At 52.3% G+C, this 12,859-nt stretch overlaps 2 protein-coding genes across 2 annotated transcripts; both read right to left on the bottom strand.

The window, feature by feature from the left end:
• Positions 1–728: 728 nt before the first annotated feature.
• On the bottom strand, positions 729–1,922 carry UCRPA7_7417 (putative gas1-like protein; the record flags this gene model as incomplete). The annotated part of the gene is made up of 4 exons (XM_007919949.1): positions 729–1,186; positions 1,237–1,296; positions 1,351–1,752; positions 1,805–1,922. 4 exons carry the CDS (start codon positions 1,920–1,922, stop codon positions 729–731), a joined length of 1,038 nt encoding a protein of 345 aa, XP_007918140.1.
• Positions 1,923–6,332: 4,410 nt separating this feature from the next.
• On the bottom strand, positions 6,333–12,157 carry UCRPA7_7416 (putative dna mismatch repair protein msh6 protein; the record flags this gene model as incomplete). The annotated part of the gene is made up of 7 exons (XM_007919948.1): positions 6,333–7,013; positions 7,065–9,472; positions 9,532–9,712; positions 9,794–10,273; positions 10,844–10,885; positions 10,952–12,039; positions 12,127–12,157. 7 exons carry the CDS (start codon positions 12,155–12,157, stop codon positions 6,333–6,335), a joined length of 4,911 nt encoding a protein of 1,636 aa, XP_007918139.1.
• Between the last annotated feature and the right edge of the window lie 702 nt (positions 12,158–12,859).

Here is a 12,859-nt window from a genome sequence, read left to right as displayed (position 1 = left end):
GTGAATTGCGGTACAACTCACAAATGCGACACTACCACCACTAAGCTACAGAGGTCTGAAACCTCCGAAGCGTCACTGATACAGAATAAGCCTAGGCCAGATCAGCTACCTCGAAGGAACAAGCAAGGTGCGCAAAGAGACAGTGGTGTCAGCGATGAGACGTGGGAACAGCTGCAACTAGACAGAAAAGCAGAGCAAGCTCGTGAACAAGAATACCAAGAGTTGTTAGCGAGTGCCGACAAGGCAAGAGAGGCGGACAGGGCTAAGATCCTTAAGAGACTCATTGAAGAAGAGGAACGAAGGGAATGTGAGGAAAAAATAATGGTGAAACTCCGAGAGTTGGGAGCATGTCCCGCAGGATATGCGTGGATAAAACAGGAGAACGGCTATCGTTGTGAGGGGGGTTCTCATTTCATGGCAAACCAGCAATTATAAAACTCATATCAACCTTGGTGTATCAAAATTAGATTGTATGTATATAAACCTCGATGATCTCAGTCATATCTTTGCTCTTGGCACCATATTCGAGGTCACGAAAAAAGGCTACAACCTTCGCGAAGGAAGGGTTGGCTTATTGGCTAAAACTTCGCGCACAAGTTATAAGTCTATCTCGATATATAGAACCCCTCTATTTACACTGCTATTCAAAGAAATCACTGCCTTGGATCTTGGCTAGAGTCTCCAACCGTTTCATTGCAAACTCCCGGCACCAGTCACGGTCAAATACGTCAGTGGTTGTCGTCACTGAAGTCCTGTCCAGCCACAACATACCGTCTTGCCCACCGCAGAGCGTTGCTAGAGCTGCGCTTGTTGTTGTTATTTTGATTTCGGTTGCCGCCTCGGTTCCTGCCGTTTCCATTTCGTCCATTTCCAGTCGTTGCAGCGGTGGTAGTGACGGCAGCAGCGGCGGTCGTTTCAGTGGCTGCCGCCCCTAGAACGACCGTCGGCGTCTGCTGGGGCGCTTCCTTGCTCACAATAGTGTTGGCGAGGATGGATGCGACAGCCTTGGCGTTCTGCTCGGCCTCTGCGGAGCCCGCGGCTTGGTTTGCGGCTACGGCTGCTCCGAAATCAGCTTGGTTCTGCTGGACCTGAGCGAGAACAGCATCAAGGGTCTGTAGGGTGGCGATGTTCTCGGGAGTATTGACCTTCGGTGTGGTGTCTATTTGCTGGACGGCGAAACAGCCACCTTCTGGATGTTAGTAACGTATAAAACGACGCTCCTAGAGATCTACCCACCGAAAGGCCCAGCAACGGCGTTGTTTCGGCAACGAACAGTGCACACATTGCCAGTTGAGGCTATGGGAATCCGTTAGCGTTGTGCAGCCAATGATCATTTTTGGTACGGCTTACCTCCGGTGCAGGTGAAGCTGTCGGGCATCTGGACAGTGATATTGAAGTCCTGTGCTTTGGCTTGAGAGAATCCATTGACCCCGGGCACATTATTCGTCACGGTCAGGTTCTGGCTAATCGTTCCCGAGTTGCTGGTCTCGTCCAAGTCACAGACATACGGACCGGCTCCGTCAGCATTGACCTGGTGGATGGTCACAGTAAGCTGGCTTCCTGCCTGAACTTGAGTGACAGCGCCAGCCGCCAAGGCGTTTTCTGTATTCTCTCCCACGTCTATATTTCCGCTGAGTTCCGTCCGGCCACACTGGTTGACGATATTGGCTGTGATCTCTGCATCACGGATGATAGTAGCATCTTGTTGGCAAGGGTTTATGGTTGTGCAGTTCCGGGCAATGGAAGGATCAACTACAGTCTGTTAGAACAGCTGTAGTCAGAGTTCAGACCTGGTGGCACGTACCTTGAAAGCCAACACTAGCAGGTGAACCAGCAATTCCTTGAGCATTTATTACAACGCCGTGAGCTCTCACCAAAGAGATCAGTGCCGCCGTGGGCAAGAATGCTGTTGCATAGAACATGATAGAAATGTGTCTGTAAGAGAGAGAGAGAGAGAGAGATAAAAACAAATATCAAGGCCCGGCCTAACGAAACGAAGGATGCGTAAAATCACAAAAGAAAGGATCGTCAAGACCCTGAACAGAAAGCAATACACGAAGGGAAATTATCACCAATGACTCTCGAGTCTATGCCAGACAAGGTGCAGCAGTCATGCTTAATTATATACCGTAGGGAGTCTCACGATCGAATGATTCTATACCCATGCTCTGTTGGCGCTTAATCTCGCAAAGCCCTGTCAGGGCAAATTTGAGGCACGCATTGAGGCTGCCAACGTAACCGTCGCAAAGCGGTGGGGATGAAGACCATCCACGGTGATTGCAACTTACTTAACAGGGCATAGAATCTGTATTGAGCGAGTATGAGGCCGTCTCATAACAAAGTCGCCCACCGAGTTTCGTGTGTCTCCTAGCAGAGTTGTGATGACTCCACATTTGTGAGCGTCGTGACTCGTTGGTCTCCGTCTCGGTCGGATATGGCCCCATTCGCAGTCTCACTTGAGTGGATGTGTCCCTGCCTGCCTTCCGATGATTGAGGCTCGCGGATATAGCAGGGAATATTTGGGTTGGATCTGGCCGAGATGATGCTTCGCAAAACCCCCTGCCAAGAACAAGTGGATATGGCCTCGCGGGACCCTAAGACAACATCAGGGCAACTGGAAACGGGACTAGGGGTCGCGAACATGAAGCAGAAATAACTTCCTCGGTAGTTCTCCAAACAGAAGAATAATGGGATTTCTCCATGACACTCTTGAGATTGAACTTAGTACCACGCTCGCCATTTCCATAGAACGCCTCCGTAGCCAGTGATGCAAAAACATAACAGTTGTTTAGAGCCTTAATTAGTCTTCAGCGCGTGGCATACTGCTCTCTTTGGTAAACTGCAGATGTACCGCCTGTGGCCGCACACCATCCTCGCCAGGTTCCGGATCTGCCCTGATGATATCAGGCAGCCCGATTGAGGCTCCCTGTGATGAGCAAGATCTGCGGTGCAGGTTCCGGCTAGATAGTGCAGATCTACGTGATACGCCAGCAGAGCCCGGTCCTCTGTCCACATACAGTACGCGTGTGGTAGTCCTGTTGTATGTACAGTAATCGAGGTCAGTCCCGCTGTCTCGGGAGAAAGGCAGTTGCTCGTCGTACGTTCTGCTGTCACCGGAAACAAATCGCGTCACAGGCGATCATCTGCGGCGGTAGGCCATCCCTGCAGCGCGTGGCCTTGGCGCTTCTAAGCCTCTAGAAACAGCCCAGATCGGGCAGTGGGATTGTCGGACCCACGCCCCTGTTTCAGTGCATACTTCACCTAGCTGCTCGCGCTGCACACAGCCTGTGGCCGCAAGCATCGGCGGATCGCACCAGGGGAACCTTTTGTCTCTCCAGGGCGATCTCGGCTGCAGCTGCCCTAGACGCCTGATGTTTTGAGACGGCAAGAGTTGACCTGCTAGTGTTCGGCCCATACCGGGTTTTCTCCGATTACCAGTCAGAGTCTAAGACTCTTTGACGCTATGGCGGTGCGGCTCGACATCCTTGTTGCAGCATCGTTGACTAAATTTAGACATAATCTTAAAGCACTAGAGCCCATCGTCTCTACCGTCAATTCGATCACAATTCTTGACTTGTTTTATTCGTCGACTGCGTCATTCAGTAAATAGGATAGCAGAAAGCTGGCTAACTATATACATTACAGACTGCGTCAAGTAGCTGTAAAGTCAACACGAAGACAATTGGTGGCCGCATACCTTGTTGGGAAGCCTCCAAGCTAGTGCTTGATTTAAGTCTCCGAGACCTTATATGTCTCCGACTCTGGTATAACTGCTTTTCTAGATGGTCATTGATTGCTGCCCAGACGTTCGCGTGCCCATCATCTTCCCGCATCTTCTACATAGTATTCATCTCATCCCAAATGGCGCTTGATCCAATGAACGCCCGAGAGATACTGATTGTTGGCGCAACTGGTCAACAAGGCAGGGCCACGATTGCAGCTTTACAGCATCAGAGACCACACAGCCCATGTATCCATATTCTTGCCCTCACACGATCCATGGGATCCTCCAAGTCCCAGTCCCTCAAACAAGCGTATCCAGACATTACTCTTGTCGAAGGGGACACCCGGACACCTGCACCCATCTTCGCCACTCATCCTGATATATCTGCCATCTTTCTCGTGACTGTTCCTCACGACGAGGAAGCACAAGCAATTCCGCTCATCGACTTTGCACTCACGAAGACGCACAACGTCAACCATATTGTGTTTAGTAGCGTTGATCGTGGCGGTAGAGATGCTAGCTGGGACAATCCTACAAAAGTGCCACATTTTGCTACAAAGCATGCCATCGAGTTGCATCTGCGAGACGCTTGCACAAAGGCTGCCAAGCGATGGACAATACTCCGGCCCACAGGATTTATGGATAATTATAAGCCAGGATTCTTCGGCTCCATGATGGCTTCGTTATGGGCTGCAGGGCTCCCATCTGATCGTAAAACGCAACTTATAAGTGCTCGAGATATTGGCATATTCGCAGCAAAGGCATTGCTCGATCCAGACGTGTGGGCTGGCGAAGCCGTCTCTCTTGCAAGTGATGAGCTGACATACTCACAATTTCGAGACATTTTCAAGAAGGCGATTGGCAAGGACTTACCAGAAGCAAACTGGCTTGTTGCAAGGGGTGTCATGTGGTTGGTTGAAGAGGCAAGAACGAGCTTCGAGTGGTTTGACAAGTTTGGGTACAAAGCAGATATCGAATTCTGCAGGCAGAAGAATCCTGGCTTGCAAAATTGGGAAGCATGGCTGACTGAAAGCAGCGGTTGGAAATCTTAGTCCACTGAAAATATTTGATCAATTCGTGACTTGAGGCGCCCAAGTAATCAGGTACCTGGTTAAGGGTGGATGGGATTGTGGATAGTGGTGTGGCGAGTGAATCTAGTGTTGGAATATACGAATGATTCATGACCGTTGAACATCACATATCGATAGTAGACATCGCCCTGTTTTCCCGCTCGTCATCACTTCCACCCGATGAGCTCGCATTGCAACGCAGCATACCATGCTTCATCATCCTCGGCCCAACCCTTGAGAGCTTTTTTTGTCTTTTCGATCTCCGCCTCTGTAGTACCCGCCTTGAGCCAACTATCTCGGTAAAATGGGTCTTCAAACCTGCCGAAGCAACCATCTGCGTACCACCTTCGAGCAGCAGCGCTCGAATGGACTGTCGTGCCTGCTCCCACTTTGACCTTCCCTCCCGCGAGATCAAAACCCGCCTTTCTGAGCAAAGCTGGCATTCTCCCACCTGGTAGATCTGCGCCAACGGCTCCGTAGCACAGGGCATTCGTCATATTCCGGGTCCACAGACGGTCAAGATCGTAAGAGCGGGGATAGAAGTGCAGTTCTGCCGCGTCCCTCGTTGCTAGAATTCCCCCTGGCTTCAATACTCTGCTCATCTCAATGATTGCCTTCAGCGCGACATCTTGTGGCTGAAGATGCGGGAAAAGCTGCGATGCGTACACCACATCGAATGCATCATCCTCGAATGGCAGCCCTTGAAGCAGGTCTGCGCTGATAAACGACAAGTCTCCGGCCCCGTCCCTGGCATGTTCGTCGGCAACAGCTCGGCCTTGTTCGAGGACCACCTCCGAGATGTCAACGCCGACAACCCCACCACGGGGCACCAACGCGCGGAACCCAGCAGTGATTGTTCCAGGCCCGCAGCCTACGTCAAGTATACGATCTGTCGGCTTCAAATATGGCAAGAGAAATGCAGCGTCGGTTTCGATAGTGCGGGAAGCGTGACTACCAACGGTAGCTGCAGCGTAACCTTGAGTATACATTGTATGACGAGGTTGGCTCTGGTAGTCCTGTTATTATTATTGTTAGCCAGACTGCATCTCCAGGCGGCGTCTACAGAGACACATAGGAGGCTTCGAATATACTGATCCTTGAAGGTCTATGCGGATGAGCGCTTCAGGAACAAACGTACAAGACCGCAATCGAATCAGGCAAACGAAGACTTGGCTGAATGCACCAAGGTATTGCACAATTTCGGTGGGGGATGCTGCACGTAGATGCCGTGCGGACCTCGGAGCTGACGGCCGGAGTTGGGACTTGACAGCTCCAGCAGAACACTCGATCTCGCGAAGTAGATACGCACAACACAGTCAGGGATTCAGTCTTCACATAGATTCTGTATGATTTTTTGGAAACACGTGGGCAGCAAATATCCGTCTAATGAGGTAGACTAAATCGTCACAGGAAATTATATAATACACAACGTAACGCCATTCCATCAGTCTCTCCATATGCGAGCAAAGTAAGGGTATACCGCAAGCCATCTAACGACCTGGATATCGTACAATCAATAGCAATAGTCGGGGCATTCTTTACAGAGCCTCGATGGCCTTCAACAGCACGTTAACTCCACGTTCACCAATTTCTTCCTCACCATCGACTCTCAGTAGGGCTGCGACGTCGCTTAGAATACCGAGTGGAATATAGCAGCCTGTCTTGGCGCGTTCCAGGCTTTCTTTCAGCCTGCTCGTGTGTTCCCACTCTTTGGCCGCAACCTCTGCTCTCTCGATGACTCTGTTTGAAATGCCACACATGGCAGCGCAGTGCATGCCGAAGGAGCCCTCGGCCACACCATCCTCCAGCTTGTACAAGAAGGTTATCTTGCGGTTCTCGTCATCCACGTGGATCTGCATGCGCCTAGCTCGGATCTCAGGATGGTTTTCGAACTCCGTAGCGAGAGAGTGATAATGTGTAGCGAAAAAGCCTATGCAGCCAATGTGAGACGCTACATGGTGGAGTACGGCCTGGGCCACTGCGACACCATCGTAAGATGACGTGCCTCGACCGAGCTCATCAAGAATGACGAGTGATCTTGGTGTAGCCTCGGAGAGAATCTTCTTCGTCTCAGATAGCTCTACGAAGAACGTGGATTGCGCCGCGAAGATGTTGTCATTAGCGCCAAGTCGAGACATGATACGGTCAACAGGCGTCAAGCGGGCAGAAACAGCCGGGACATAACAGCCAATCTGAGCCATGATAACTGCAATGCACGACTGTCACTAGAGTTAGCAAAGAGACTGAGATATCAAAGCCTCAATACTTACCATTCGAAGGATAGTGGACTTTCCGGCCGCGTTCGCACCCGTCAGCAGGTTGATCTTTGCCTCGTCTCCACCAAGTTTGATATCGTTCGGAATGAAATCAGCAACGGAGTTGGTCATACAAGGGTGACGAAGCTCCTCGAATTCCAGGACGCTGCGTTCTTCGTCTACAAATGTTGGCCGGCAGCTAGGCTCGCCCAATGCGGACGAAGCCTTAGCAAGACTGACGAGACAGTCAAGCTGCGAGGTGATCTTAATTGCCTGCAGCCAAGTCTCATAGTCCGAATCGAAACGTTTGAAAAATCGAGAGGCAACCTCACGCACAATCTGGGAATGGGTCTCCTCGGCTTCCTGCAATTCCCGAACAAGTTCATCAAGTTGGCGGAAATAGTAGCGCTTTACAGCGGCGGTAGCTGACATTTGACGCCAGTCTTTGGGAACTTTGACAGCTTTAGGAACCTCTACTTGGTAGATTTCCTTGCCAACATCGGTGTATTTCAGCGTCTTACACTTCAGCAGACCTTTCTGTTTAGTTAGAAGATCCTGTAATTCGCCTTTGATCCGATCGATGTTGTCTGCACTGCTGTCGAAGTCCTCCTCAATTCCCCGCTCAGGGATCAGAAGTTTCTCGTCCTGGGCCTTCTTCCTGTCAAAGGCACTCTTCCAATAATTCAAAGGCTCCTGCAAGTTAGGCATCGATGACAGAAGTCTGTCAACGAGGCCATTTCCACCACCAAAGGCACTCAAAAGGCTCATAGTGTACTCAATCTGCTCGAACCCTTCGAGAACTCTCATGAAGTCTTCAGCTCGGCAGGCACCAGCGTGAACTCGGGAGATGAGCCTCTCGAGGTCAGGCATCTTGGTCATCTGAGATGAAAATTGCTCACGAATGCTTCTATCAGCGTTCAATAGATCGACGGCATCAAGGCGCTCGTTGATCTTCTGTATGTTGCATAACGGATGGCACACCCATTGCCTGAATAGACGCTTCCCGAATGGGGTGACGCATCGGTTGAGCAAATTGAAAAGGGTGCCATCCGATCCGCCGTTGGCGGTGTTGGAGAATATTTCCAGATTGACGAGGGACTGGCCGTCAAGAATCAGCGTTCCGTTGCGATGAATAGGGTTGTACCATTCGAAGTTGCCCTGAGAGAGCAGATTGCGCTCCAATTTAAGGTTCCTTAGATAGTTGGTCAACGCTCCGAGGGCAGACATGAGGAAATCCTTTTCCCTGGCCTCTTGAAGCTTCTGTGGCCAGACCTCTTCTCGGGCTTCGTCCTCAGAGATGAAATAGCCACTGCAATCGAGCTCACGCCGAGTAGTATCGGCATCCCAGAAGTCGCTGCCAGCTTTCATGTAGTTCCAGATAGTCAGGGGGCTTGTGTTATTCTTGAGGATACGCAGAGCCTTTGTCGAGAGGTGCGACTTCTCTAGGAGCAGTTCTCGTGGCGAGGTCTGTGCGACAAATGTCTCGAACTTAGTGAGGTCGACATCGTCCTCGAACTCTGAGATAAAGAACTGACCCGTAGCAGCATCGACAAAGGCGATTCCAAAGGCGGGCTTGTCATCAATGACTGATTCTTTGATCGCGGCGCAGTATGTGGCCATGTCGTCTTGCAGCATGCTGCCGTCGACCAAAGTGCCGCCAGTGAGAACACAGGCAAGCTCTCGTCGGATGATCTTGTCCTGCTTCTTGCTCTTGGCGCTCGAATCGTCCCGCTCTCGCATCTCTTTGCCGAGAGCCGATTCCATCTGGTCCACGCGGGCTACCTTGTAGCCCTTTGCGACGAACTGGTTGACCCACATGTCAAGGGAGCTTTCGGGAACGCCAACCATGCGCATATTGACCCGATCGGTTAGTTTCAGGTCGAACAGTTGGTGGCCGATGGTAGCGTCATTCTCGTAGAGCTCGTAGAATTTGCCTTTCTTGAAGAAAACCACCGTGTTCCATAATTTCTGTTTGATCTCCCAGTATTGCTTTTCAAACGGCGAGAACTTATTCCATGCCATTGGCGGAACATAGACAGTAGATGGATCGTAGTCTGGGTGGCCTGGCTTGTTGCGGTTGATATCGGCTATGTCAGCTAGCCAAGAATATCTCTGCTCGGGCTCCCTGGTGTGAGCCTTCTCCTTGGTCTTTGAAGATGTGGGCTTCGGGGCAGGCCGATGCGCGGCAGGCCGTGGCTGTGCTGGTGTGATGTTTTCAGGATCATATTTCCATTGCTGGGCTGAGGACGCGGCCGGAATGTCCTCCATGGTCTCGTCTTCATCGTCCTTGGAAGGAGATGGCGAGGTTGTTGGACGTTTCCGAGGGGCGGCCGCGGCTTTGGGAGCAGGACGCTTCCTTTTCTTAGACTTGGAGTTGGAGGGAGCGTCGGACTCATCAGAGACGACGAAGTCAGCCATATCATCTACAACACAAGCACGGTCAGCTCGTCTAACGGTCTATTCAGCAGACCAAAAGGCATACCGTCGTCATCTTCTGCAGCTGCGTCGTGATCCATCTGGTACTCATCTTCCTCGTCGTCATCGTCGTCCAGTGCGGCTCGAGCGGCTCGGCCACGGCTTCTAGGTTGGCGGGCCTTGAGGGCGACGAAGACGTCCTCATCATCGTCATCGGAAGACTCGGCGTAGTTAACGACTTTCTTCGCCTGGAGATAGCGTAAGCAGGGTGGTTAAGACGCCAGGGCCACTTTGAAGGTCAAGGCCAGGGAGGTTCTGTGGTGGCTCACCTTGCGAGAAGGACTGCTGACGAGGGCGTGCTTGGTGCCGACGGCCGCCTGCTTGATGACAACCTCAGCAGGGGTCAAAGGCGAGGGCAAGCTGTCGGACACTACCTTGACTGCAGCCATTGAGTCTCTGTTCTCTTGAGAGCTGAGGGGCTCGGCGGCGTCACTGCTGGGCAGCGGGGTGAGGTTGGCGTGGCGCCTGGAGGAGGCCATGGAGTTGGATTTTGTGGTCTCCTTGAGGCACGGGGACGAGTCGACGTCGTCTTGTTGGGGGGAGGTGGACGTTTTGGCGGATGCAGGCGTGGAGGCAGCGGCGGACGCATTGGGAGTTGAGGCGGCTGCCTTGGAGAAGAAACCGAGGATGCTCTTCTGCTGCTTGCCTGTGGACGGCACACTCGCTCTTTTGGCCATCGACGACGACGGCGTACGCGCAGGAGCTCCCATCTTGCCTATGACGCCGGACACGAGAAGAGAAGCAATTGGCTTATGACAACGTGTGTTTGAGCGGTTTCAAGGGGAATTGCACGGTTCTGAGGTTATCGTGCAAAACAGGTATGAAGAGAAGATAGTACTAATATAAAGGAGGTTCATAGCATGCATGGTCATCACGCTTTCCTTCGCGGTGACATCGAAGCTCTTTTAAGACGGGGCGTGGACATGGCAGGGAAACGCGAGCGCGGGACAGCACAGACCTCCAGGGCTGCTGGACTAGGGAACGTTGGGGGCAGGCGCGGTCCTGTCGCGCGGGTCGCGCGTTCCCCCTGCACCTTTGTACCTCAGGCACTTTACCTACCTGGTACCTAGCCTAGGTAACTTCTCCACTTGCCAACTTCATACCTTATTAAGGTAGGTACCTGAGGACGGGAGGTAGGTGAATGCGGATCTTCACGATTGTGCTCTTCAGATTACGGTAGACAATCTTCAAGCCTCTTCTGCAGGTGCATGTCTGCTCAAAGTAAATCCATTGATCATTTCGCATTCTCTGTAGCTAACACATTACGTGGGATCTGAAATCACAGCATGCTTGCGAGCATCTGTGCCAGCCACACATACACACACACAAGTGACACGCCCCTCCTCATCATTGTCAAACTCCTGACAGGCTACTCACTTCCCCAGCAGCCAGACCATAAAGGCCCCGATCGCAAAGAAGACCCTCACCGCGAAGTATCTAAGCCCTGTGCTGTGGCCTATGGCTATCCTCCGGTGCGATGTCTCGAGAGTCTGCTGTGCTCGAGGGTAGCTGATCGCGTCGTAGCGTGCCACAGCACTCTCCAAGCTGTCGCCTCCACAGATCTGCTCGGCCAAGTCCCACCCGTCCTTCAAGGCCATGTTGGCCCCGTTTCCCGCAAACGGGCTGACAGCGTGGTTGCTGTCGCCAATAAACACCACACCGCCGAGCTCCTTGTCGTGGTGGTAGAAGGGCTTCTTGTCTCGGGCCGGCAGGCACAGCGCCGTCGCTGCGTCCGTCTTCCGCACCAGCGTCGGGAACGGCTCCGCGAACATGCCCCCCAGCTCAAGAGCCTCCCGCATCAACGCCTGGAACTGCTCCGGCGTCTGGTCGTTTGGCACCTCTCGCGGCCCATCCTCCACTCGGCTTAGTGCCCACACCACTGTCTCCTTGTCCACCGGCGAGAAGAAGCAGCAGACACCCTGCCCTGAGATGACGAGACCCCAGTTGTCCGCAAGTGGTCGTGGGATGCCATCTGGGAATCTGGCGCTGCCGCCAATCTGAACCGCCCCCGCGTAACTGAGCTGGTCGTCCGGCCTGAAACTAGCCCGAATCTTGCTCCTGGCACCATCTGCAGCAATCAAGAGGTCGCACTCGTCCTCTCGTATGGGTTCGTCACCGCCACAGGACAGTCGAAGTCGGATTCGGCCACTTTGAAGTTCTTCGGCAGCAACGCAACTTGCGCCCCATGTGATGGCCATGGCGGCGTCTTCTGCAGCTGCAATGAGTATGTTGCGCAAGTCTCTGCGGGCGATCCGGATGCCAGAGGTCGGTAACCCTCTGTGTGGCCTGAATCGAATGGAGAGGATATCGTTCCAGTCAACATCCCACACCTTGAACGACCCACCAATGCTGTCGAGGCCGAGAACCGCACACTGCAAGGCTTCATCCAGCAGACCCAGCTGCTGCAAGGCGACAAGTCCCCCGTCTTTGTCTGCGCCATTGAGTGATAGCGAATACCCTTCCCGTTTGACGCTTACATCCTTGGTGTCTCTGTCGTATATCACAATCTCGGGCGCTTCGAGGGAAGGGTCCCAAAGTTTCTGAAGTGCAACAACAAATGCTAGGCCAGCTATCCCAGCTCCAGCAACTATTATCTTCCTACCTTCGAGGAAATGAGCGTTCTTGGCTGCCATCTTGGTTAACACCGATCACTGATACCAGCTCTTCTTTTTACCTGGCTATTTTGAGCAGGAGCTTGTGACTTAGTCCTCTACATTTTCAACATCTAGGCAAGCGATCCAGTGCTGAATATCCTTGGGCACGATGCACTGCTTCATGTTCATTTGCGTCATCTCTGTTATTCGCATACTCCAGTACATATCCTACTCCAGTACATCTCCTCTCATACATTCATCGATGTCTACCAGCGTAGACTTACGCGTCCAAGAGATTCCACGTCTTCTCGGCAATGGTAGTTGTGCGATGGCCGAAGTCTCGGGGACGACCACTAAGAATTAAGCTTATCTTCCAACGCTTCGGAACCGAAAACCCCCTTGTGCCCGCATCAATTAGCAGTGAATTTGTAGACCAGTCACCTACACAGGTAGTGCGTCCCAAAGAGTGGGCCAGGCATGCCTCAAGATCGCTCGTAATCAATTGGACATCCACCTACAGGTATCAACGTCGAGGCAGTAATTAATGCTTCCTTGCCCACTAGACCTTTATGCTTCCTCCAATTGGATGAGATACTTGGTGCTCTTACCAACGTCATTCGTGGTGGGACGCTGCTGCGACACGTACATCGTCATCTAAGCCGTCAAATGGCCATCTTTGAAATGTTTTGACCAGGCCCGGGTCCTAGGCTACTACGCATGAAAACATGTCTTAACCGCGAA

Source organism: Phaeoacremonium minimum (genome assembly GCF_000392275.1).
Source record: "Phaeoacremonium minimum UCRPA7 unplaced genomic scaffold PA7_03_scaffold_522, whole genome shotgun sequence".
NCBI lineage: Eukaryota > Fungi > Ascomycota > Sordariomycetes > Togniniales > Togniniaceae > Phaeoacremonium > Phaeoacremonium minimum.
Note: the sequence above shows the minus strand (reverse complement) of the source record. Positions and strands in the feature narration are given on the sequence as shown.